We start from the raw sequence: 27,786 nt of genomic DNA on the forward strand, positions 1-27,786 counted from the left end.
GGATGAGGAGGAGGAGATGGAGGAGGGGATGGAGTAGGAGAAGGAGGAGGAGATGGAGGAGATGGAGGAGGAGGAGATGGAGGAGGAGGAGGAGGAGGAGGAGATGGAGATGGAGGAGATGGAGGAGGAGGAGGAGATGGAGGATGAGGAGGAGGAGATGGAGGAGGAGGAGGAGGAGATGGAGACGGAGATGGAGATGGAGATGGAGGAGGAGGAGGAGGAGATGGAGGATGAGAAGGAAGAGGAGGAGGAGGAGATGGAGGAGGAGGAGGAGGAGGAGATGGAGGAGATGGAGGAGGAGGAGATGGAGGAGATGGAGGAGGAGGAGGAGGAGGAGGAGGAGGAGGAGGAGGAGGAGGAGGAGGAACAGTTTAATTAAACGAGATGGCAGTGCACATTACCGTGCTTTGACCTTGGTTCTCCTCCTTCAAAGTGAAGTGGAAGAGAAGAGGAGGAGGAGGAGATGGAGATGATGGAGGAGGAGATGGAGATGATGGAGGAGGAGATGGAGGAGGAGGGATGTTCGCCATAGTAGAAAAGCTTCATAAAGATAATCACCATTCATTAGCATTTCTTTTTCACCGGAAAATTAAGCGCGAGGCGAAGAGAAACACAGAGGAGGAGAATCAAAACAATTAACACCATGTAGAATCTCTCCTCATTGAAACAACTAAAGATGGTTTTAAGACTGTGATTCAAAACCCTGCGAGCTATGTCAAATAACAATCCTATCAGCATCTGTTCTCCGCCTGCTGGCTTTATTATTCTGCTTTTCCCCATTGTTTATTTTTTGCAGCTTTCATCGCTACTCATTTTATTCAGTATACTCCCACGCCTCTGCAGCACACCAGGATGCCTCTTACTAGTGGGAAAGTTTTCAGAGTCAGCTGTTCTGAATCTGTTCAATACTGATAATAAAAATATTTTGATTGCTCACACAGTGGTGCATTGCAATCATGTGCTGCCACTGTGTCTCAGAGGCAAAACAACGGCCTCGTAAAGGTCATCGTCATCACACACAAAGCTTTGAAAGTGTACATTTTGACTCTCTGTCTTTGAAACACTAACCTCTGGATGATCCACGTTCTTTTGACTTTCACCTTTTCACTTCCTGTCAGGCGCCGTATTTCTGGCCGTCCAACTGTTGGGAGCCTGAGAACACAGACTACGGTAAGAGGGATATGTTTACATTTGTTTTTTTGTTTTTCTCACACATTTTTGTGATAAATCCTCCTTATAATATCCTCTTCCATGTTTGAAGGATCAATGCTTTATCATTAAATTGATTATCCTAGAATAGATACAGAAATACGTACAGTAGTACCATTGAATAGCACTAAAAGACATAAATGCTAAATGGGTCATTCCTGTTACGCTGCAACATTTCTGTCCCCGTGAATTATGTCCTCATATTTTCTTTAAAATGTGTCAAATATTTATAACAGATGGCTTAAATTATAGAAAACAGAGCCATGAGGAGGTGCAGAAGTCTAGTTTTCTTTCAAGAACACTTGAATTACAATATGCTGAAAGGTTATTATGGAACTTTTGCCCAATGATGCCAAGAAAGTGTTGCCTACTGAAGCTTTAACGTCTTCTTTATAACATAAACAAAGAGTAATGCACATTAAAAATAGCTTTTTTTGGTACATGTGCTCGATTTTACCACGTCCCCAGTGCAAAGTAATCAACCTCTACAAGAACTATAAGCCATAAAATTATGAAATACGCAAAATATTCTTGAATTAATTTATAGGCCTTGTTAAACTCTCTCTGATTTTATATATATTTATTTAAAGGGACTATTTGTAACTTTCAGAAATGCTTGTTAACAGCGACACTTGTGGCCGTGAAATCAACGAAAGTCAGCGTCGTCTTGCGTCGTCACTGGCACCCGGTCGGTAACGAGACAACAACGTAACTCGTTGCAGAGCTCCGTCACTTCACAAGACACGGAGAATCTCTGTTGGTCTTGAGAAGCTGCAGCATTTATTTCTGCACAAACGTCCCCTGTACATTCACTAGATATTCTCAGAGCTAAACTAACTCTTCTGCAGTGTGGAGTTAGCGTGCGTTCACGTTTAGAGGTGGAGCGAGCTGAGCGAGAACGCGCGCGCTGTCTGAGTGAAGGCAAGCATATGCGAGCGCGCATGTACCCCGACCCGGTACATTTATACGCTTAAAAAGTTACAAACAGTCCCTTTAACAAAGAGCTCTACTTATTGTTTTACACTGAGGGAGTATCGATAGAGCTTTTAATCAGTATCAATGTCTCAGCTGTAATATTACACAGGTGCTCAGTCTGTAAATTTAATTCACATCGCTTTCAAAGTGCTTATGAGGCAAACGTTGAGTGCATTATTACATTACACTTCCACGATCAGCAGAATACAGTTAACCATACATAACTGTAAAGGTTTATTCCTCTATATTCAGATCTAATCTAGGGATCAATTTGGATCCCAAAACAGCACTTTAGAAAACGTTTTCTACAAATCCTCTTTTATCTCTGCTAAGCAACATCTAATTAAAGACGGTAAACATGTTCTTGTGTAGCTGTAAGTGAATATTTATAGCTTTGCTGTTGAGCTTACCTCAATTCCCACAATGTTAGTCATTTACGCAGAAATATCTACACTGTATATATAATTGTCTTAGTTTCTACTTTACATGTACAGTTAGTTTTGATGGTGACTAATAGGTACATCTACCCAATTAGATATTTCACAGTAGGGCCAATATGATGGTTTGCATATGAGCCATACTGACCTTTAACTGTATAAACATGTGAACATCAACTAGTCATTCAGTTGACATCTGATATGAGTCAACATTTCTACTCGGTCACACCCACACAAACTGTGTGGCACAACTTCAATTTCATGCGTTCATTTAACAGCACACTTATATTTTTGTAACTTTTTATTCAAAGGCTGAATACAAAGCAGAAGTTTCTTTTAAGGTCTAGTGATTCATCTTTCTAAAGAGCTGCTAACAATAACATTATTTCATCATTCTGGGTTTCAGTGAAGAGCTGCCGCATCCCATCTTAACCTGAATTCTCTTTTAGAGGTTTTTTACATGTCTGAGGAAGGCAATTTAAATCCCATGTAGGAATGGTAGATGAAAACAACCTTATACCTACCACTCATAATCCTAAAGCAACAGATAGGTGGACAGGCGTCCACAGAAACTGATTTATAATCTCATATAATGTGAGGTGAGGAGAGGTGAGACAGGTTACTGTTGTAGGGGATGGGAGATGCATGGATGAAGGTCTTTGATCCTCTCTGTTCCTCTCGCAGCTATTTACCTGTGCAAGCGGACCATGCAGAACAAGACCAGGCTGGAGCTGGCCGATTACGAGGCGGTGAGTGCTGGATTGTTCCTCTATACACAGATCAATAAGGAGTATTGATGTGTGTCAAGCTTGAGGCAGAAAAACACGACCTGTTAAAGGTCAGATCTGTGTGTGTGTGTGTGTGTGTGTGTGTGTGTGTGTGTGTGTGTGTGTGTCTGTGATGATATGAGATCTTTAAACCTGTGGAAAGTTTATTTTTATTAACTTTTTTAATATTATGATTTCTCTGTCTCTGTGTCTCTTTCTTCTACAGGAGAACTTAGCCAGGCTGCAGAGAGCCTTTGCCAGGAAGTGGGAGTTTATCTACATGCAAGCTGAGGCCCAGGTCAAGTAAGTGTGCTCTGTTACCAAGGCAACTCAAGAAACTACAGTGCATGCTGTGATGTCATTCACGTCTAAAGGTAAACAATACAGTAAAAGCTCTCTGTGTGACATCCCATATGATGAGCAGTGAGTGTTTCTGACAGACTCCATTAACCCTGCTGTAATGGGGTTTCTCACAACATCAACCTGTCCTGTGTTATCGGGGCACCGTAGGTCTACTGCTTTATGTTTCTGAGGTATGAAACATGATAAATCGTTTTGTTTAACCAGCAGTGTGCTTTTAGATCATATAGAAATTGGAAAATGGAGACAGAAGAGAGAGAATAGATGGATGCAATCCCATTTTGATTTATTTATGGACATGCACTGAATCCCAGGGGGGGATCAGGATCTTTAAATACAAACACAAAACAATAAAGCCCCTGCATGGTCTTTATGACAGTTTAAGACATTATGATTGTGCCAATTTCATCCAGCTTCCTTTTGACGATTGGTTTCTGGTCTGTGTGACCAACATTTACAAAAACCCGGAGGTCACACAGAGCTATGTTCTTTTGTCCAGAGAACATGATCTATATGTTGTTTTATTCTGCCTGGCCGGAGGCATTATGTTTTTGGCTTGTCCATCCGTCCGTCCCATTTTGTGAACACAATATCTCAAGAATGCCAGGAGGGAATTTTTTCAAATTTAGCACATACGTCCACTTGAACTCAAGGATGAACTGATTAGGATTTGGTGGTCAAAGGTCATGGTGACTGTGATCTTACGTCCATCCCATTCTCATGAACGCGATATCTCAGGAACACCTTGGGCAAATTCTTTTCAAATTTGGCACAAATGTCCACCTGAACTTAAAATTAACTGATTGGATTTCGGTGGTTAAAGGTCATTGTGATGTCACAAAACATGTTTTTTTCTTTTAAAAAAAATGATTATTTTTTTGGTATTTTCAAGCCTTTATTTTTTTTATTTTTTCAACTATATTTGTATTATGCTTTTAAACACAAACACAGACAAAACCAACAATACACCAACACACAAGGACTAAACACCAGATTTAGATCCCTAACACACAGTATACATAGCACATAATATACTCAAAGAGAGTGTAGTTGAAAATATAAAAGCATCTATGTATGTATAAGGATAAGGAGGCGCTCAGTCCGTTACAGTTGATCGCAATCGACACTGATGCAACAACAAAACATTTTAAGAAAAATAAGAAAACAAAACAAAATGAATAAGTCAGCAAATAAATATCTCGCCTTACGACCCAAAAATGTCACTTATCGAATTTTCAATATTGCAATCTATCAGACCCTTTTCAAGCCTTTATTGACAGGATAGTGGACAGTATAGAAAGGGGGATAGAGAGAGAGGGCGACCAAGATGACGTCTTCAAATGTCTTGTTTTGTCCACAACTCAAAAAATATTGCCATAGAGGAGTAAAGAAACCAGAAACACACACACACACACACAGGAGATGGTGCACAGACGGGTGCAGGGACCTTTGAGCACATGAGCTTCAACATTGTTAAAACCTGATGGACATATAGGCTTTATAATCTCCAGACTGTCTCCCTCCCGTTCTCATCCTTCCATCCATCCACTGCTACATCTAATGCTGATGCCAGGAGAGCCGCACACTGTGTTTCTCACACCGACTGATCTCATCTGCAGGATCGACAGGAAAAAGGATAAAACCGAGAGGAAGATCCTCGACAGCCAGGAGAGAGCCTTCTGGGACGTCCACAGACCCGTGGTAAGCCTCTGTCTGTGTGCATGTAGCCGCCTACCTCATCCTCCAGCCACATACCGGCTCTTTTCTATCTTTCCACAGCTCTCTATGGGTTTACTTCAAATCACTGGTATTGACTGTAATAATGATTTTTTTTTTTGTTGCTTGTGTTTTCTCCAGCCTGGATGTGTTAACACGACAGAGATGGACATCAGGAAATGTAGACGCATGAAGAACCCTCATAGAGTTAAGAAGGTATAAGCTCCGATGACGGCGTGTGACGCTTTTGGTATGACAAATCTTTGAAGGTGAAAGTCTTGAAAATAAAAGAAAATCTCCTTTTTTTAAAAGTAGTTTTATAAACTTCACTTCCTGGTATCTGTTTACAATGAATGGAAAAACAGATGACTTTAATTTCAGTGGACATAAGTTGACAATAAAAGTATTAGCATCAAAATGTACCTAAAGTACCAAAAGTAAAAGTACTCATTATGCAGAATGGCCCATTTCAGATTCATATATATTATATTATTGAATTATAATTAGTGAGGCATTAATGTGTTCATCACTTTAATGTTGTAGCTGGTAACGGTGGAGCTGATTCTAATTACGCTTAACTTAATTTTATTTCCTTTAAACAAAATATATTATTTAATTTAATTTATTTTTTCCACCTATTTCATTATTTTATTTTATTTTCTATTTATTTACTTTTTTAATTTATTTAATTTAAATTTTTTTTTTTTTCATGTGACCAAGACCAACATAGTGTGTGTGGGGTTCACAAGGACACTCAGTTATGTTGCATTTGATATGATGACCTTTGACATCTGCAAAAAAAACAATAAAAAAGATTTGGAAAAAATATAGTATAATGGAAATACTCAAGTAAAGTACAAGTTCCTCAAAATTGTACTTAAGTACAGTACTTGAATAAATGCATTTAGTTACATTCCACTGCTGCCAATAACTTAATCATATCAACTCTGCTCCTTAATGAGATTTACATTCACGCAAGCAATAATTTTTAAATTACTGAAATTTATCCCTTTCATTTGAACAACACAGCGCTCTGTTGCTTTCTCGGCAGCTGTTTTCCTGTGTTATCTGCACTGCGAGAAAATAATTAGTACACATTGTGTTCTCTCTGTTATCTCTCCCACTTCTCCTCTCTCATCATGTTCAGTCGGTGTATGGATTGGTGGAGGAGGGAACACAGTCTCAGAGTCCCATACATACTCCCTCGCACCACTGCAGGAAAGGCACCAAGGAGGATGTGGAGAAGGAGGTAAAAAAATCTGACGAAAACACTAAATTTTACACTTTTTGCTATAAGGTCAAATTTCCAGGAGCAAAAGAGAGATCGTTTTTCACCACGAAACAAGTAGACAAACAAAAACAACAGGATGCAACTGACTTATGGGACTTAATTATGAGAAAGGGTAGCACTGACATCACCACTGAGGCTGCCAACCAACTCAAACATGGTCTTGTTTGTTTATTATACTACTACCGAGATACTCGTTTGCAGCATTGGGCAAATCAGACACTGATATCTTAGAAAATTCAAGACATTTACTACAGTGGAAACCGCTTACAGTGATCACGGTTACAGTGATCAACTGCTTATAAGGATCAAAAAGCTTTGGACAGAATCATTCCTATACAATGCTGTTTAAATAATTTGCTTTTGGTAATCAAGTAGTCCGCTTATGCCTAGTTCACACTACACAACTTTAGCCATGAATTTCTGCTCCCAGTGGAGGTCCCAGACAAAAGCCCCAGATCAGAGGCAAATTGGCATTGGCTCACCGCTTGCACTTTTGCTCTTGAGCGTCATGTGTGAGCTGCTCAAAGACACAAGCAGAGAGGCTCACCAACACTCACTGATGCATCGGAGACACATTGCAGATATCTAGCATGCTAAATATCTGGACCTGTCGGGGACTCCAGCCACGAGCTACAGTCAATTCAAGACACAGGTTCAAGGGAAACCTGGAGGAGGGGTCGTCTGTAATAACAGGAACTTACTGTATGTGTTGCATTTGCAACACGGAGCAAAGTTGTTGTTGCATAAATAGTAAAAAAGAGTGTGGAAGCTGGTGGAAACAGGCTATCTGTAAACACATGTGCCACCAACAACATCAGCAATATGTCTCCTGTATGGTATCACGTTATTTACTGTGTATTTCTTGCATGTTTTTGAGACAAAACGTAGTTTGGAAACCTCATCTGGGATTCCTCCTGGTGAAAGATCATGTAGTGTGTGACCTCTTGTCTCCAGTCAGTCATGTAGTGTGAAAACCACAACGATTGAAAGACTCCCGATTTACAAGACAGCAAGTTGTTAAATGTGAACAGTACAGAGATCTGACCACTTTGTAAGTCGTGTAGTGTGAACTTTGCTTTAGTGTTCATATTGAGTCTTTTCATACATGACAACATATGGCCAAAAAAACTACAGCATTTAAATTTTTTTTTTTCTTTACTCCCATGATACTGTATTTTATGAATATGTTTTCAAACTCTACTACCAGTTCAGCGTTAATAGCCTACAGTTTATTTTCAGGCCTGTTAAAATGTTTTAAATGTACTGAAGTAGCCTTAGTAGCCTATTTCACTACTGACGTAACTGTATTTGTGAACAGCACAATACTGTTTTATACTGTAGCATACTTATAATTTGAACTACAGTAAGCTGTATTTTATATTCAGTACTGTAGCCTACTGTATTATAGTGTATTTTAATTATACACAGTAAAGTCATTTAATTGGTACACTATTGTAATTTGAAACAGCTGTACTGTTTCAGTCAATTCAAATTCAGTAAGCTGCCCATTTCATCACTTTATATTCATGTAATAAATATACAAACGTCAACTAGATTGTAATCTGCATAATAAAGAAAAAGAAAAACAGTTGTAATAATCATTCGCTTATAGTGAGCAATTTGACCGAGGACAGAAGTGACCACTATAATAGGCTTCCACTGTATACCGTTTTGTTTGCTGTTCTCTTATAAAACCAACGTAAACCAACACTGACTGGTGTCATCTCCTCTTTCAGATCTTATTCCTGAACTCCCAGGTTGATCGTCACCGTATGAAGATGTCTAAAGTTGCTGACAGGTACGGTGCAGGAAACTCTGCAGCACTAGAAATACTGCACATGCAACGTGAAGAGCATGTCTAATCTTTATCTTTCCAATCTACACATCATGTTAGCTGAGCAGGAGAGACCAGCTTTTCTCATAAAGAGGCCGCCTGCCTGCTGTCACATCTGCTGTGCTCTCTCTCCGACCATCTATAATCAGACAAACCCGTGCTCTCCTGACTTCCCTTTTTATTATATCTGCACTAGCCGTGGCAGATGGAGGTGATTTGTTTTGTCACCTCATATGAACCTGCGGTGGTTTCAGTTTCAACAGCATTTGTGATGCTGTTTGTATTTGGAGCTGAATAGGTTTACAGGATTAGTAGGTTGTGGTTTCTCACTGGATTTCCCTGCTTCCCCTCGATCACAGGCACAGGCCAAGCGACAGCCCGTGGAAAACAGAAAAATAAGGGCTGCCTTACCTAACCTTATTCTTTAAAATGGTGTCCAGGAACCAGGATTAGATCATTGACGTGAGGTTAGAAGATCCAGAAATGCTTTATGGGCACAAATCTCCATCTTATCAACTAATTTCAGTCTGCAGTAGGGCTGTGAAAGTTAACGCCTCTAAATTCTTTAATGCATTAACGCAACTTGCGATTTTTAGGTTGTAACGGGCTCAGTTATAAAGCTAGAGTGAAGAAACTGGCATCATATGAAACTAGAAAATCTAAGGAATCCATCGGTACCAACCATGTCATACTAGCCTGTTGTGAAAGAGGCTAAATAATGCTCCAAACTTTGGCGAGGAAACACTGGCATGGCCATTTTCAAACGGGTCTCTGATGTGGGAATGAAAATGGATTCTATAGGTACCCACTCTTGTTATTCTGTCCACCTTCTCTGCAGTGCAAGAGAGATACAAAGCATATTTATGCATGTACATATGGGCTTCTAGCCCCCCCGCTGTGTGGCAGAGACGCTCCTGTGTTTGCTTGCCTGACAGTCTCATCCTCTGCTCAGTCAGTCGGGACAGCCATTACTTCCCAGCAGAGCAGAAAACTGTGATTACTGCTGCCTGCTGCTCGGCTCTGCCTCCCTGACCCTTTAACCTCATGACTCCACCACTTTAATTGGTGCTCCACAGAGCGGACAGTTTGAGGCAAATAACCCAAACACTGCACGAAACATCATGTCAAACAACGTCAATCATGTTGGGCGATTACATTCAGAACGACTAGTATCATAAAGTTTCTTTTTAATCACTTCACGTTAGGAATGATTTGTCAGACATGATCACTTTTGGGGTCAGTAAGCACATGATACTACTGTAGGTTGGAATGCACCAGTACAGATTTATATAAACAGTTTATGAGTGCATAAATCCTGATTTAATGTGATGCTTTTTTATAATAGCCTACAGCTGTTTTAGCACATCTTTTAGACAATAGAGAAGCTAATAGATGCACACTGGGAAGAGGCCTGACGATGCTCACTGTACAGTCGAAGGCTCGCTCTCACAGGATGATGCTTCACTTCCAGTTAAATAGATTTTTACTGTTCTTTTGGTTGGGGGTTTCATGCTCAGGATGCAAACTACCAAAGTGCAAAGCTTTGAAGATGGTGAGGAAAGAAAGTCTTGTTGCTTACTTACTCATGCACAATTCAGAAAGCGCTGCACATAAACACCCAAACAAACTAAGAGTGCAGGTTTTAATGGTTCTGTTCAGGCTGTCGCTGTCCGTGGTGCTGATTCTCCTTTTGCCTTGTGTTGTTGCATACTTTACTCTGCATACATGTCACTTCTGTTTGGTCTAGGGCTCTCAATCAATTAATATATTTAATCGTGATTAATCGCACTATGGTCCATAGTTAATCACGATTAATTGCAAATTAATCGCACAATTTTCATCTGTTCAAAATGTACCTTAAAGGGAGATTTTTCAAGTTTAAATATTCTTATCAACATGGGAGTGGGCAAAGATGCTTGCTTTATGCAAATATATGTATATATTCATTATTGGAAATCAATTAACAACACAAAACAATGACACATATTGTCCAGAAACCCTCACAGGTACTGCATTTAACATTAAAAATATGCTCAAATCATAACATGGCAAACTGCAGCTCAACAGGCAACAACAGCTGTCAGTGTGTCAGTGTGCTGACTTGACTATGATTTGCCCCAAACTGCATGTGATTATCATAAAGTGGGCATGTCTGTAAAGGGGAGACTCGTGGGTACCCATAGAACCCATTTTCATTCACATATCTTGAGGTCAGAGGTCAAGGGACCGCTTTGAAAATGGACATGCCAGTTTTTCCTCGCCAAATTTTGCATAAGTTTGGAGTGTTATTTATCCTTTCTTTTGCAACAAGCTAGTATGACATGGTTGGTACCAATGGATTCCTTTGATATTGTAGTTTCATATGATGCCAGTATCTTCACTCAAGCTTTCAAACTGAGCACCTAGTAACCTAAAAATCGGAAGTTGCATTGAAACACGTTATTATGGCGTTAACTTTGACAGCCCTAGTTTGGTCTAATTATTACAATGCAAAGCTCTACTCCATATGTTTTATCCATAATCTTTGCCTGCCATCGTCTACTTGATTGAGTATTGGTTTTAGTTTAGTTTCTTGGTTGACTGATTTGTTATTTTCTGTTACTAACAGTGTAGAATTGGGCGGTATTTGTTAGTTTACGAGCTCCACAGGCCTGATTCAAAGCCTCCGGGTGTCTCTTTAGTTCCAAATGTCTCAATTATTACACCCAATAAGTGGTCTAACTAAAGTATCATTATTTTATGTGTCATGTAGAGTTCATATTTTCTACTGCAATAACATGAAAATCATCATTATTAAGTGAAGTGTTCAGCAGATTTACATTTTGCTCTCTTTTAAACAACTTGAAGATGTTAGCCATGAAGTGGCATAATCAGCTGATTTATAATTTATACGTTTTTTGCAAAGCTTGCAAGAACTCAAATGTGTCATAGCTGCAGTACAGATATTGTATGTACGGTAATGTATGTTATGGAGGGATGCCACAGTGGCTTATGTGTTGTGGGAAAGAAACCTCATTCTGTTATAATGATTTCTGGGTTTAAACTGTGAGCAGAAAAACATTTTCAGAGTCCTGCTGCTGTTGTTGATGATGTTTCTTCTTCACTGGGTGTCTCAGTTCTTGTTTATCTCAGACTATCAAAGAGAGGTAGGAGGATCACATCTGAGCTCTTGATCAGGACAGATGTTCCTGCTTAACGATTTGTTTTTTCCTAATTTACTAAATTAACTTCTGAAAGCCTCCAAGTCAAAATTGTATTAAGTAAACAGAGGAAATATTGATCTTACTGAACACATGTAACATTTGAAATGGTTAAACTTTGTCTCTTAACTTTTAACCAGCTTTGCCCTCAACCTCTCCTGTCCTCTGTCTCCTGTGTTTGTGTGTCAGTCTGATAAGCTACACTGAGCAGTACATGGACTATGACCCGTTCGTGACAGCACAGGATCCACCCAACCCCTGGATCAGCGACGACCCCTCCCTCTGGGATCTGGAGGCCAGGTACAAAACCAGAATCCACAGCAGTTTCACTTTCACAGCCACTGAACATTTCCTCTTCACGTCACAGAGTTTAACTTGCAGGTCACATTTAAGTAGGGCTGGGCGATATGGCCAAAATCTAATATCATGATTTAGGTCATTTCATATCTCGACAACGATATATATCACCATATAGCATGTTTTCTGGTAATTAATTAATAAATAGTCTATATGAAATAACTACATGGTAAAACCTATTTTTGTATACTTCTGTGTTTGTTTCATTGACAAATGAAAAATATTTTCTCATTCAATGCAAAATGAACATAAACAGTTTCAAGTTATACTATAGAGAAAAATAAATCTTTCCATATATCGCATTGAATTGAGTAATAATGTATAATGTGATGTAAAAACAGAACTACAATCTTCAAACGATATGCCCTCAGAATATTTCACATCTGATTTTGTGAGACATTTGAGTTAGTATGCGCTTGTTTTTATCAGTTTGGATCACGTAATTGTGTATCACGATATCTCTATATATGATTTCATCACGATAAGATTCCATTGAAAGACTATTGAAGATTATTGCCTAGCTCTACATATAAGTAAGGGATAATGTGCGATGCGAAGTCTTAAACAACAATGACCAATGCGCCCATAGCAACGGGAATAGACAGACATTAGAACGCCGTGATTGCAAAGTGTACCATTTGTTATTTAATGATGAATAACAATTCACTACATTTATTTTATGTTATCTATGCATTTATTTATTAAATTTAGTTTTATAAAGTTAGGAAAGTGATGTTTAAGTCAAGCCTGATGTTGCCTTACACATAAAAGAATGATCCCAGTCACTTCCACACAGTGAGGCATACAGCTGATTAATTATACACTGGTATCGGATTGGTACTCGGTATCGGCAGAAGCCCAGGTATCACTATCGGTGAGACTGAAAAAGGTTGGATCGGTGCATCTCTACTTTTTATAAATAGTATCGTGAACCGAGGCACAATAAAACAGATCACTGCTGTAGAATCGAGTGATTTAACAGCAGCACTGGATATTTAGAGGTAATTACTTTGAGTGATTGGCTATTTCCTGAAGTAGTGAAGAAAATTGAGGTCATTCAACTTACTCAATCAATCCGAATCAAATCATCCACCTCAGTTTATGTGTTACAAACACGTATTGGACCATCTCAAATTATTGATCACCCATTGAAATGTTACCTGGAGATATAAAGGTAATGAACTGAAGTATTACCTCTTAGAGAGGGCAGTCGCAGCTCTCAACAAGTTGCACTACGCTGCTCTGAATTATGCAGGAATTAATTAGAGCAGACGTATAATCATTGTGCCTAATGTAGTTTAATAATTCAGCTGAATTGATTAATTACAGGATAGGAGAAAATGTATTCCCTGCAGAGATTAAAATTGATTGATTTCAGATGAACGCTGGCATTAATGCGCAGCTTTACCGACACCAATCTCACATCGGCATCAGCCCTTTTAGACGACTGATCGCATTTTAAGTTTTAAAGTCTTATCCCTTCCTCTGTATTCATGTCAGCCCTCTCTACACTGAGCATTCCTCCACCATTTCCCCGTCATTTAATATCTTCTAATCTCTTTTTAATCTTGGCCTGCCTGAAGAAGCTTTAGGTAAATGTTTATACAGCCTCTCTCCGTCTCCCATCTCTCCCAGTAAGGAGCCCAGTCAAGCGCGGGTGAAGAAGTGGGGTTTCTCTCTGGAGGAGGCCCTGAAGGATCCAGCAGGACAGGAGCTCTTCCTCAAGTTCGTGGAGTCAGAGTTTAGCTCAGAAAACCTGCGGTGAGCACACGAGATGCTTCGATAATCATCTCCAACTTTTTTTTATGTGATGGTGATTCATGAAAACTTTTACATCTGCTGTTCTAAACAAGTTGTGCTCCAGTGAGTGAGAAAAAATCATGTGGTGCACGACGGTGGTCCGTTTTACATTCAGGGTTTGTTGTGAAGAAAGTGGTATTTTGTGGTATATATTCTATTCATGTTCTATGTAAATTTAAAGCTGTACAGCAGCACCTTTTGTGCATTTCTACTTGTGACATTGTGAAGAAAAGTATAAGAGTTATTTAAAAGCTTTCACTGCTCTGAAAATAGCCAGATTTCTCTTTGGCATCCCTGTCGTTCCAACCTACCATTTCAACCCACTTGCACACTGTAAACACAGGAAGAAACAAATCACAAGTGAACGATTTTCCTGTTCCCAGTACAGGAGAGCTTTACCTTGAACGCACCAAGAAAAGTGTCAAAAACATACAATTCTAGGAAAAACGATCCTGCTTGTTACACTTTGCACTTGGAAGTATAACAACCTAGTTTTGCTCAGAAAGATAAATCCATAACCGGTTTTCTTTAAAATGATTTTACCCTTAAGACCGAAATGACGTGGTGGAAAAATTCACAGCAACAGTGGAGAAAAAAAGTCAGTTATGGGAAAAGAGAAAAGATCAGATAAAATGAAACTTCACTGATGCCTGTTGAGAAGCTTGGTAGAAAAGAGCAATAAAGAGCTATGTGAGTATCTAGAATAGAATAAAAAATAATTCATTTTTTTGTGTGGTAGCTCTTCCACACAATATTAGATTAATTGCAGTATGCTAAGATAATGGCAAATCATACGTATCCCATAAATCAACAGTGAAGGAAAGCACCTTGCAGCTGTTAGAGATGACCAGCCTCTCTAGATGTGTGTACTTGTACAGTATGTACACTAATGTGCCAGTGTGTCGTCTTATTGTAATTCAATGAGGTTGTTGATTTCACAGAGTTGTTGCTTAGTGATTCACCGCACAGATATTAAATTCATCCTTCATTTCGACATACAGATTCATGGACTTACATCGTGTTTAGGCCTTTATGCAGCAGAGCAGCAATAAGAGGGAGTGTTTGTGATGCGTATGTGAGCGAGAAGAAGAAGAGAGCATCTCTAACAGAGAGAGAGAGAGAGAAGAGGAAACTAGAGACCTGTTAGGAATCATAGAGTCTGGGAATGAACTGAGAGATAACATGGAGGGAGATAACGCACACATAGACATGAGAGAGAGAGAGAGAGCGAGAGAGCATACACCCTTATCACTACTCACCTCTCGGCTATCCCACCAGTCTACTCACCCCTCTCTCTTGTTCCTCTTTTCCGGACCTTTAATTGCTTTTGCTTTTATGAAGGCGCTTTCAGAAGAGCTCTACAGAGGAAGAGAGTGACAGCGAGTGAGAAATAGGGTGAGAGAGAGAGAGAAGGAGGCAGACCCCAGAGTGTTTCTCTCTATATTATTATATCTCTGAAGCAGTCCACAGATCAATATAGATCCAGACTAATATCTGAGGCTGTCAGCCTGTGGCTCTCTGCCGCCTCTGGTGTTTAACACAGTTTATTGCCTGCATCCCTTTATATCGGCTGTCTTATACTGGATATTTAGTAGTCTGAAAGTCTGAAAAGGCCACAGTGAATTATTTAAAGTGAATGTCATGAAATGTTAAATGTGGCTATTGAAGTCTTTTTTTATTCACAGGAAAGGTTTTATTTCTTTGAAGAGTTCCCTTTTTTATATACTACTCATTACAGTTTCAGACTGACACAGCTTTATCTGCTTACTTTGTCTTAAAAAAAAAAGGTTTAGACGTGATAGTTTCTGAGTCCTTCACATGATTTTGCTCTGCAGGACAGGCAGCTTGAAGCTTTTATACTTTGCCTTGCAGTGTTTGCAGCATTGAAGATTTGAATCCACGTGTTCCTCTCCTTTTTTCTTTTACATTTTTGGAAAAAACAACTCAATTTTTCTCAGATTAAATCTTGAAATTGTACGTGTCTTCAAATGAGTGCGATAAGACGGAACTGTTTGCAAGCTATTTCCACTTATTTTGGGTTTTAGAAGTTTTGAAGACACAATTATCAAATATGTTTAAGACTTAATCTGGTCGACAACTTCATGTAAAGCTTATTTTCAGTGGAAACAAGTGAAATGATCCTAACTTACTCTCAGATTTGTAGATAATTATGTAGAAAAAATGTGTTTTACTCAATTTCAAACAATAAAAGATGGTTAATTTCTGTTGTGTGAACTTGATTAATCTCTTGAAGATAAGTTACCACACAAAAATAAATTCTGTGCATCATTTGGCATGTGGATCAGGTTGTTTAGACTCTTTAAGTCAGATAATCTGATGTGAATTTGATCTGTGTTGCAGGTTCTGGTTGGCGGTGCAGGACCTGAAGAGGATGCCCCAGCAGGAAGTGCCGCAGAGGGCGCAGGACATTTGGACAGAGTTCCTGGCGGAGGGGGCGCCCAGCTCCATCAACCTGGACTCCCACAGCTACGAACGCACGAGCCAGAACCTGAAAGACCCCGGACGATACAGCTATGAGGACGCACAGGTGAGAAAACACAACATATAGGATGAAAGAACTAGTATTTCAGAGTGTAGTGCATTTGAGTTCATAACCAGTCAGATATTCTCATTACACAGGCCTCTACGGTAACGCAATAACAATAACATTAAAGTATTTCCATTCTCAGTTTTAATGAAACACTTCACAGTAAAATGGAGGAAAAGTGACTAAAATCCCTTTAAAACCTCATTAACTTCCTCACCCACACACAGAAATAATATCTACAACTGCCATTTATAAATTACTCTCAAAAGAGAGAGCGTGAAAATAATCCATGAATTTAAAATGCCAAGCAGAGAGTCTCTTCTGGTGATGCAACAGCCGAACCTTCCCACCTGTCAGCTGAAAGGTTAACCTGTCTGGATAAAGGGGAAAGTCAATAATGCACACAAATAAAACACCTGCTGCCTTTTAATATATAGAATACACCAAAGATAGACGGATAAGAGAGAGATTTTACTGCAGTGTAGAGATAAAGAGACAAAGATAGTCATAGTGCGAAATTCATTGCAGAGTATACTGTAAAGTGCAGTTATGGATCAGATCACTTAAAGGTGTTGAAAGATGTATGAGTCCAGGGGGAGGCTGTATTAGTTCATACACAATGATTTACATAATGCAAACATCAATAAATTGGATAACAAATACAGTATTAGACTTTTAAATATTAGTCAAAAGGATACAAACATTTCTAATATCATCATATTAATATCTGCATACAATATGAAGCTTCATTATGAAGCTTTAGTCACCAGCTGGTTGTCTTGGCTAAGCATAAAAGTCTGGAAACAGCTAGCCTGGGTTTGTACAAAGGTGACAAAATCCGTTTACCAGCTACTCTAAAACTCACTAATTGACGTTTTATATCTTGTTTGTTTAATTCGTAGTAAAACTGATGTGTAAAAATGACAATTAGTATTTTAACTTCGCTGAGCTTTATGATAATTTAAACTAATCGGCTGCTGGCTGTAGCTGCATATTTAGCAAACAGACATGAGAGTAGTATCAATTAGGGACGTCATGGTGAGGACATTTTCCCACCGGTTAATAAACTTGTGACAACACCGGTGTTACCGATTACAACGCTGTGACCGCTCCGTCCTCCTGACGAGATTACCTCATTAATACCCTTATAGAATTGGGTAAATCTGAAATATTGCCAAATAGGCGCTTTTGCTTTTCACTTTGACACCAAATCCTCCGCCGTTGTCTTGTCTGTCAACTCTCTCTTGACCCGTGTGTGAAATCTGACTCCTGCTACTCTGTGCTGACACGTCCGACTATGTATTAATAAGATGGCGCTGAAAATTAAAGGGACTATTTGTAACTTTCAGAAATGCTTGTTAACAGCGACACCTGTGGCCGTGAAATCAACGAAAGTCAGCGCCGGGCTCGTGCTTGCTCGCTCTAAAATATACCTGAACGAGCATCGCTCAAAACAGTGAGGCGACACATGTCAGCTAAAAGCACAATATCACTCTATATTTCAGCTGCTTGGCAGTAATGTTAGCTGATCAGACGAAGGTCTCTCCATGAACACGATTTAGATCTGATCTTAGTGTTGGCTTTTCCTGCCTAAGTGCAGGCTGAGGCAGCGGGGCTCTGCAGCGTGTCTCCCTGCTCTCTCCTCCCACAGCCGGAGAGAGCAGGGAGACACCGGCACCCGGTCGGTAACGAGACGATAACGTGTCTCTCTGCAGAGCCCCGTCACTTCACAAGACACGGGAAACCTCTGTTGGTCTGGAGGAGCTGCTCAGAGCTAAACTAACTCTTCTGCAGTGTGGAGTGAGCGCGCGTTCACGTCTAGAGGTGGAGCGAGCTGAGCGAGAACGCGCGCGCTGTCTGAGTGAAGGCAAGCAGGCAGAGGAGGAGAGGCAGCAGCTACACGCGAACGCGCATATGCGAGCGCGCATGTGTGCCGAACCGCTACATTTATACGCTTACAAAGTTACAAACAGTCCCTTTAACTAAATGGGTTTTATTTTTGTAAAAAACGATGGTGGGTGGGCAAGTAATGTCATCGATGTGTGCTCGACCACCGTGCAACACCGACTACCACGGCACGCCTAGTATTTATGTAAGCAAATGAGCGTATTTCCCAAAATGTGGAACTATACCTTTAAATTTCCAGGTCATTTTCTGTGGATTAAGATTTCTCAGCCACATTTGTACTGTAGGCTCTTATAGGCCTACGTATAAGAGGGAGTATACACAGTAATAACAAAGCTTACTTCCCACGCCTTCCCCTCACACTGCAGGAAACTATTCTAAGCGCCATTCAGAACGACTATATCACCCTTTTAATTTATATCTCTTCAGGTGATCAGTGTCAGCGCTGCCTCTTCAGAAACTCAATCCCACACTGTTGTCTGCCCCATTTGTCTTTCTTACATGCTTCACCAATATCCACTAATGGGTTTATAGTGTGGAGTGATTTCTAGAGAATACACCTCGCTGGGAGACAGATAAGGTTGGTGGAGTAAAGCGAGGTTGGAGGTTTGGTGGTGTCTGTCAAAAGTATTTTCCTGTTACAGGCTTAAAAGGGAAGAGTTAAAAAAAAAAAGATAACAGATTTCTCCTGTCAGTCGGTTGGCAATGTGCTGCAACCATCTTTCTCCCTCAGTGACTGTCTCGTTTCGTTTACTCTGACAAGTTTTGTACATCATTAGCATAGAAGCATTGACAAGTTCTGGCAAACATTTAGACCCATATCTCTCTCTCTCTCTCTTTCTGCCTCTAACTCTCTCCATTCAGGACCACATCTACAAGCTGATGAAAAGTGACAGCTATTCACGCTTCCTGCGCTCCAACGTGTACCAGGACCTGCTGATGGCAAGGAAGAAGGTAAGTGTCTGTATTTGTCATCTTTCTACAAGTCAATTTCTGTGTAAATATCTTGTATAAACTAACTGTATGATTGCACCAGTGGTGGAAGAAGTAAAAGTCGAATATGGATACTTTACTTAAGTAAAATACTACATTGTGAAAATACTCCACTAGAAGTAAAAGTCCTTACTTCAGTAAATGTATGCAAGTATTATCAGCAAAAAAGTAAAATTACTCATTCTGCATAAACATGGTCCCCATCAGTGTTTTACTATGATGTGTCTGGATTAATATTACTACTGCATTAATGTATATGTTGCATTTTACTGCTGTAGGTGTTTCAGGTTGTGCTAATTTTAACTTATTTATATATCTTTAGGTAGTTTAATCTACAGGACAATGGCAACTCTCAGAATGTAATGTGACTTTATTATAACTTTTTTTCAGCGAACTATACTATGACTTTTTATGAATGTTATGACATTTTTTAAGACTTTTTTCGACATACTATACTATCACTTTTTTAATCTTTTTTTCAACTTATTATACAATGACTTTTTTGTCACTTTTTTGACATACTATACTATGACTTTTATAATTTTTTTTCAACATACTATACTTTGACTTTTTTAAGACTTTTTCAACATACTATACTATGACCTTTTTTTCGATATACTCTACTATGACTATTTATTACTCTTTCCGACATACTACTATGACTTTTTTATCACTTTTTACAAACTATACTATGACTTTTTTTTGACATACTATGCTATGATTTTTTTGTATCTCTTTTTTCAACATACTATACTATGATTTTTTTTTCATTCTTTTCAACATTTTATTCTGTGATAATCACTTTTTTCAGCATACTCTACTATTCTGACTTTTTTTCGACACACTATACTATGTTTTTATTTAGTGTTTGAGATGCAAGCACATATACATTAGCTTTGAAATGTTGAACTATTCTCCTTTGCTACTTTTATTTTCCCTCCAGCCCGAAACGGAGCAGGGCCGACGCACCTCCCTGGAGAAGTTCACTCGCAGTGTGGTGAGTGCCCTGCTGTCTTTGCTTTTAACTCTTAAACTGCATTCACTAAGAATTCTGGTTTTGGTATTCAAGCTAAGGAATAAGGCATCTCAAGGCTCTACACTATTGGCATTCATTTGTCTGTGCTGTTTGTTTGGATTCATGAAACAATGACAGGTATTTCTTCTTTAAAAAAAAAACCTGAAGCCTTTAGTGTACACAGATCTGCAACAAACAATGCATTTAGATGCACTATGGGCATGAAGGATTATCTGATAAATTTTTTGCAGTCTATACTTTCACTTTTCCTCCCACACTTTTCCAAATCCTCAGAAAAGCTTTAAACTTGACAGCCATCACCCTCACCTCCCTCGATCTCTCTCTCTCTCTGCTTCCTACCAGGGCAAGTCACTGACGGGCAAACGACTGACGGGCCTCATGCAGTCGTCCTGACCAGGCCTGGATGAAGAGTAGGTGGAACCATACCCAGAAGAGCTGCTTACCCCCGGGGAGCAGATGGAAAAGGACCCTGGGGTGTTTGGGTGTGGCTGTGGGAGGCGGATGAAGGCGCCCAAAGAGCCTAGACCGACGGACTGGACCGCCACCACGTTTGAAACTCACCTCAGATCAGTTCAAGAGGACTGACAGCATGCAATAAGTCACCAGACCTGACACCAGGACAGTGCTGTCCCAGTGTAGAGGATAAACAATGCTACTCTTCTTCGGAGGTTTCTACTCAGAAAGCCTGCACCACGCCAGGCTTTGTTGTTTCTCTCTTGTTGTTTTTCTCTACTATCTACACTCATGTTAAATACGGTAGCTGACGGGGCTATCGCTTTACTTTCGGTGATATAAACATGGAATGCTTGAATGCAAATGAGACTTAGATTAATGCTGTAGCTAGCTGTTTTATCTCACTTCATTCACTGGGATGATATAAGGGAAAGAGGGATGAAGAGTAAACACGCCGCACTCTTTGAGCTGAACTTCTGCTCAGTCTTCACACTGACGGTCGTCACACTTCCTGCTTTAATGGTGGAACAGATGGAGTAGTACACCAACTTTTTAGCTTTTTGATCACTCTGCTGATGTGGGATGACACAAGATTCACAACCTCTGTGTGTCCGGTAGTAATTTAGCTGGTTTACAATGTATGTTTAACCTAATGCCTGTTTTTATGCTCATTACAGAATGATTAAAACCACAGATGGCAATTTGCATAATTTCTCCTGTAAACACCATGACCTGCTCTGGTACAGAAAGACGTTCCTGGAAAGCAGGTAAACAGGAAATTATTGTTTTTTATTATTTTGGCAGCTGTTTTTGGAGTGTCACAGTTCTGGCAGAAAGAATATGTTCTGTATTTGTTTCTTAGATTATCTCACATGATCACAGAAAAATTCTAATTTCATGGATTATCACTGCCACTGTCTGTTTTTAACAAGCATTTCTCCAAAGCTTTGCAACAACCGCACTGAACAGACAGAGGTGTGATCTTGTTGTCATAAAAGGGTAAGGGCAGTTTGGTAATTTTACAAAAAAACAAGTGTATAACTTTAAACGAGCGAGCTGATATAATGTAAGGCTTTATTCTATCTTCTGAACATTCCACTTCAGGCGGTCACAACAAGGTTTTAGTGGGCTGACCATTCTTCACCTTATGTAAAGAGGACCATGGTAATAAAAGAGAAATGCACAATAAAGAGAGGGATTTGTCCCGTTATTTCATGTGTGTCCATTTAATTCCTCCAGGAGCTGCAAAGAAATTGACCTTTACAACACACGGAATGGGGAAAACGAAATGTAATCCATCAGGTAATGGAGCCAATCACCAGTTTTTGAACTTTGAATGCAGTTCCATCTAACAGGTACATCTTCGCTCTTTGTAGTGATATACCGCCCTCTAGTGCATCTGGAATGTCAGTGCTGGGAAATGTCTCTTAATCTTACTGGGTATATGCAGGAATCCTGAAATTAAATTGAATACCTTTTTAAGAACCTTTCCATAGATTTTAAGACCACATTGCCACTTTAACTTATTTTTACTATACTTTCATTGTAAGACGGCAAAACTAAACAGTCTTAGTTTGTGATAACAAAGTCAGACAAAGTCATAGTATAGTATGTCGAAAAAATTCAAAAAAATCAAAGTATAGTATGTCAAAAAAATGAAAAAAAGTCATAGTATAGTATGTAGAAAAAATAAAAAAGTCATAATATAGTATGTTGAAAAAAAGTCATGGTATATAATATGTCGAAAAAATACCAAAAAGTCATAGAATAGTATGTCGAAAAAAAAAAAAAAAAAAATTCATAGTATAGTACGTTGAAAAAAAGTCATAGTATAGTATGTTGAAAAAAAAGTCATGGTATATAGTATGTCGAAAAAATACAAAAAAGTCAGAGTATAGTATGTCGAAAAATTAAAAAAAAAGTCATAGTATAGTAGGTTGAAAAAAATAAAAAAAAGTCATAATTTAGTATGTTGAAAAAATAAGTCATAGTATAGTATGTCGAAAAAAGTCATAGTATAGTATGTCGAAAAAAAAGTCATAGTATAGTATGTCAAAAAATAAAATAAAAAGTCGTGGTATAGTATGTCGAAAAATAAAAGTCATAATATAGTATGTTGAAAAAAAGTCATGGTATATAGTATGTCGAAAAAATACAAAAAAAGTCATACTATAGTATGTTGAAAAAAAGTCAGTGTATAGTATGTCTAAAAAATAAAAAAAAGTCAGTATAGTAGGTTGAAAAAAATGAAAAAAAAGTCATTTAGTATGTTGAAAAAATTAAAAAAAGTCATAGTATAGTATGTCGAATAAAAAGTCATAGTATAGTATGTCAAAAAATAAAATAAAAAGTCGTGATATAGTATGTCGAAAAATAAAAAAAGTCATAATATAGTATGTTGAAAAAAAGTCATGGTATAAAGTATGTCGAAAAAATACAAAAAAAGTCATGGTATAGTATGTTGAAAAAGTCATAGTATAGTATGTCGAAAAAAAAGTCAGTGTATAGTATGTCGAAAAAATTAAAAAGTCAGAGTATAGTAGGTTGAAAACAATAAAAAAAGTCATAATTTATTATGTTGAAAAAAAAGTCATAGTATAGTATATCGGAAAAAAGTCACAGTATAGTATGTTGAAAAAATAAATAAAAGTCATAGTATAGTATGTCAAGACAAATACACATTTAGAAACAAGCTACAAAATATAATATCTTGGAAAACGGCATTTAAGACTTTTTAAGGGGCTCACTTCTTGCTAAATTGATTTATCAACTTTTAATACTATTTTAAGACTCCACAGACCCCTGTCCCTATTTTTTGCCTCTTGGTAACTGGGACACATTATACAGAATAAATATTGAATTAAATCAGGATGGCAAGCATGTCAATTATCAAATTAACTTTAGTAAATAGCAATTTGTGAGTCACTGTTTGTTATTGGACACTCTGAATTAGAACTGTTCACTGCTGCTTAATGCGTTTCAAGTTGATTTTCAATCATTAGGTGGATGCAGTCCGTCTGTCCTAGTAACTGTGAAGTGCATTAACACCATCTAGTGGAGTTTCAGCAAAAAAGCAACAGGGTTTTTTTCAGGCTTCGTTTAAATGTTAATATTACTTTTTAATTTAAAATATCAAACAAATTCTAATAATGCATTTCCACATAATTTGTCAAATCATCGGCAGTTTTAAAGAAGGACAGGACAACCTGTTTGATGCTATCAAGAATATATTTCGTAAAGTATTTTCAGCCAAACCATGCAGAACATACACCGCCATTAGTGTCCGACAGAAACCTTGTACCGTCAATTTGGTATCTCAACATTACTTAAAAACAAGCTCCAGCTTGTGTGACAATTTGTCATTATATTATCAAATCAATTGATATAAGTGTGGAATGTTAAAGGAATATTGCACCAAAAAATGTAAAAAATGTTCTCATCTACTCACTATTATGTGTATTGAAGCACCAGTAAAGTTAGTTAGTGTGTCAATATAGCATACAGTTATTAACTCTATCATATTTAGCTTTCCCCCAAACAATTGTACTTCTAGTATTCATGATATTCGGGTTAAGCAAGCAGGCTCTACATGTAATTGTTTAGATAATAAGTTAATTGAATAGTTAGTGGACATTTGGGCTGAAGCTCTTGTGGCTTTAGAACCATCGGATGTGTAAAAACAGTTTTTTTTATTGTAACTTTTAGATCTCTAAAGTTCACAGTCCACATCTGTTTCTGTACAGAGAAGTAATGACTATACAATGTTCATTTCTGTGTTAACTATCCTTATCAAATTCTCAGGGAACAAGGTTTGTGAAGGACAAATGTAGAAAAATCACGCAAAAATATATAATTTTTCATTCTTTTCCAGAGAAGTTTATGAAACAAGGGTAAAATAATATAACTGAAGGACTCAACATAGCTTGAATACTGTGAGCACCTGTAACCACAGCACAGGTCTTAATACTGATATCTTCCTTAGCGTAAACTTAGTGGACAAACTATGAAACGCATTTTTAAAACACTTTGAGACCTCAATTTGTAGCCATGATAGATTTATTGACCAGAGTCTTACACTTTACATAAAGTCAGGGTCTCCTTTAAAAATTAAGAAAATGTTTTTGAGGGTCTCTTTGAAAACTGCACCAGGTAAGTTTACATGTTTTTAGCCCCAAACAGGAGCAGGATAACAGGTGTGTCCTTCCTGTACGTTTGGCTACAGCCTCGATCAGATATATAGTCGCCTGTAAATCAGCATCTTTAAAGTCAAGAATTATAAAGTTTAACACTAAATCACTGGAAAAGCAATTGAAATATGAACTACATCAGAATATCAAAAGACACGTAACTAGGAAATATACATTCTGATGTATGATTAAATAAATCTTTTTCATAGTTATGTGCCTTTAGATGGTGATATTCTGATATAATTTGATTGCTAGTCCAGTGATTTAGTGTTGATCTTTATAATTCTTGACTTTTAAGATGTTGCTTTACAGGAGACTATATATCTGATCGAGTGGCTTGGCACCAATTCTGCGGTTGTTGCCACACTTACACGAGAGACTTGACTATTTAGTCAACGACACACACATCTGTACCTGATGAAGGGCTAATCTGGGCTCCAAACGTTGTGCTCTTGCTAAATTAATTAAAGAAAAAGTGGTTTTGAAAAGGAGTCCTAGTGACTCAGATACAGTATAGTGGAAACCGCTTATAGTTATAATTGTCTGAGTCAAATTGATCACTATAGATTAACACTGTAACTATCATTTTTATAGGAAAGATTCTGTACCAAGCTTTTTGATTTCACTATAAGTGGTTTCCGCTGTATTACTGTACCTAGTTTTTGGACTCAGCACCTGGACAAAAGAAGATGTACGCGTATTTTACACGCTGATATATAAACAGCGGGCCTCATGCAAGAACCACTCGTACGAGTCGTGTAATGAGTCGGCTGTTATCCAAACCTACGTTTTTCACTAACGGGTTGTATATTTCATTACTTTGAAGCACTTTTGAGTTGAGACCTATATATAAATTACACTTCTTAATTATATTCAACATTATCCTGTTTGACTCTGCAATTATAATATAATTCTAAATGTATTCATTTAGCCTAACGATATCATCATTAATTTAAATTGGCCATTGATGCTATTGTAAGCCCTGTGATCGGCTCCACCCACCCCTCGCGATCCTGAATAGGATAAGCGGTTACAGATAACGGCTGTTATTGTATAACACTACAATATAAATATGAACATCTCAAACTGCAAAACGACTTAAATTACGCACTTATTGAAGGTTAATTTGTCTCTGTATATAATAAGGTCAACGGGGAGTGTAACTAGGCGCGTTGCTTACTCCTTTTGGATGCCTTAGCGCATCTTTAGACAGCGTGCTGATGAATGGGGCAGGACGCAGAGCCTTATATGGTGTCATTGGGGCGTTAATTATACTAATTTACAATTATGAACGCACGCTAATTTACTTACAGCTGGCATTTATCATGTTTACGCAGGTCATTTACACGGTTATCTGAAGTTAGGAGCGTTTGCTGAATGTGACGTGGAACACTCGTATGAGCCCGCGGTACAAAATAAAGTAAGAGAAAGTTAAGACAAAAATACAAAAACGTTCTTGCATGAGGCCCAATGTGCCCAGTGCAGGTTCAGAGACCAAGATGGAGAAGTACTGTATTAGGTAAACAACAGAAGAGAAGTTCTATGGTATCGGTTAGGCAGCTACAGCAGGACAGGAGAGAGGCTGGACTCCTTTAATCTCCAGAGCCTTGTTGAACTGCACATCCATCGTCTTAGAGGCCTTGGTGATCTTCAGGTTCCTCATACAGCCTCTGAAGGAAGAGCTGGTAGAGAGAGCTGCCTGTCGAACTCCATCTGAGAGAGAAATCAAACAGTGACTATGTTAACATGCAGCCGTGCACACTCCGATTAATATTGTAATATTAGTGTGCGTGTATGTAGTCATTGACATCTCATGTGTGGTGATACATAGAGTAAGTCAGTGCATCTATTTTGAGTGTCTGTACTATAACAGATTACACTTCCTGTGTGTTAGAAGGCAGTCATACCCGGATATCCTCCGACGTAGATGGGGTCGTTGGTGTCACACGTGTTGGAGCGAGCGTTAGGACTCTCTGCTTGGCTCTGCTGCTCGTCGACCACCAGCTCCACCTTGTGGCGAAGCTTCTTGGCGGTGACAGCGTGCCACTGGCCGTCGCAGAAGCCCTCGCCCTGGGGCATGTGCTCCGCTGTGATCCGTCCGGCTCCGTTGTCGACGTGGAAGAGCAGCTAGAGGAACAGGAAGGAAAAGAAAGACATGCATGTATTAAACTACATTTTTCAGATGTATATATTTTTATGTATTTAAGTACCTGTGATAATGTAAACACTTTTTAGCACACATATTGTACCTACATACTGGATATACTAATGCAATGTGTGTAGTAAAACTTTAAAAAGAGATTAGAATAGATTTAAGGTATAATTTAACATACAACATACATAGTAAGTACATTTATTTGTTTCCTGGCGGAGAGTTAGATGAGAGGATCAATACAGTACCATTCCCATAACTGTCCATTAGCTTAGCTTAGCACAAAGAATGGAAACGGGGGGAACAAGCTATCCTGACTCTGTACAACCATAACAAATCTGTTAAACATATTATCCTGAATCCGTTTGTTTAATCTGTAGAAAAAATGTAATGCAAAAAAAAAAAAAAAAGGCTTATTCTTGTTTTTACATTTTGTTTTTTTGCATGGATTAAACAATTACTTAGTGAGTTTTAGAGGTGCTGATGGACAGAGCCCGGCTAGCTGTTTCCAGTCTTCGTGCTTCATTATTTAACACAGACAGACATGAGAGTGGTATTAAGCTTTT

At 38.5% G+C, this 27,786-nt stretch overlaps 2 protein-coding genes across 15 annotated transcripts in view; one reads left to right on the forward strand and one right to left on the reverse strand.

Moving 5' to 3' along the window:
* LOC141755816 (regulator of G-protein signaling 6-like) overlaps positions 1-24,629 on the forward strand; it is a 104,195-nt gene extending 79,566 nt beyond the window's left edge. For 7 of the 13 annotated variants that reach the window (XM_074615048.1, XM_074615054.1, XM_074615051.1 and 4 more), the window contains exons 6-18: positions 1,119-1,170; positions 3,306-3,370; positions 3,615-3,691; positions 5,368-5,449; positions 5,606-5,680; positions 6,612-6,713; positions 8,492-8,553; positions 11,979-12,089; positions 13,782-13,907; positions 16,308-16,494; positions 19,264-19,353; positions 20,336-20,389; positions 20,771-22,092. In XM_074615048.1, coding sequence (XP_074471149.1) covers positions 1,119-1,170; positions 3,306-3,370; positions 3,615-3,691; positions 5,368-5,449; positions 5,606-5,680; positions 6,612-6,713; positions 8,492-8,553; positions 11,979-12,089; positions 13,782-13,907; positions 16,308-16,494; positions 19,264-19,353; positions 20,336-20,389; positions 20,771-20,821 — 1,134 coding nt within the window. In that variant the 3' untranslated portion in view covers positions 20,822-22,092. Of the gene's footprint in view, positions 1-1,118; positions 1,171-3,305; positions 3,371-3,614; positions 3,692-5,367; positions 5,450-5,605; positions 5,681-6,611; positions 6,714-8,491; positions 8,554-11,978; positions 12,090-13,781; positions 13,908-16,307; positions 16,495-19,263; positions 19,354-20,335; positions 20,390-20,770; positions 22,093-22,120; positions 22,189-24,586 lie in introns of those variants that run through there. The other 6 variants (XR_012591347.1, XR_012591346.1, XR_012591344.1 and 3 more) reach the window with 6 other exon arrangements.
* The window catches only part of lama2 (laminin, alpha 2), a 222,502-nt gene continuing 218,546 nt past the window's right edge, over positions 23,831-27,786 (reverse strand). The window contains exons 72-73 of one of the 2 annotated variants that reach the window (XM_074615044.1): positions 26,976-27,195; positions 23,831-26,781 (exon numbers count right to left, since the gene is read on the reverse strand). In XM_074615044.1, coding sequence (XP_074471145.1) covers positions 26,621-26,781; positions 26,976-27,195 — 381 coding nt within the window. In that variant the 3' untranslated portion in view covers positions 23,831-26,620. The remainder of the gene's footprint in view (positions 26,782-26,975; positions 27,196-27,786) is intronic. The other variant, XM_074615046.1, reaches the window with a different exon arrangement.

The sequence above is a fragment of the Sebastes fasciatus genome, chromosome 18 (genome assembly GCF_043250625.1).
Source record: "Sebastes fasciatus isolate fSebFas1 chromosome 18, fSebFas1.pri, whole genome shotgun sequence".
Taxonomy (NCBI): Eukaryota; Metazoa; Chordata; class Actinopteri; order Perciformes; family Sebastidae; genus Sebastes; species Sebastes fasciatus.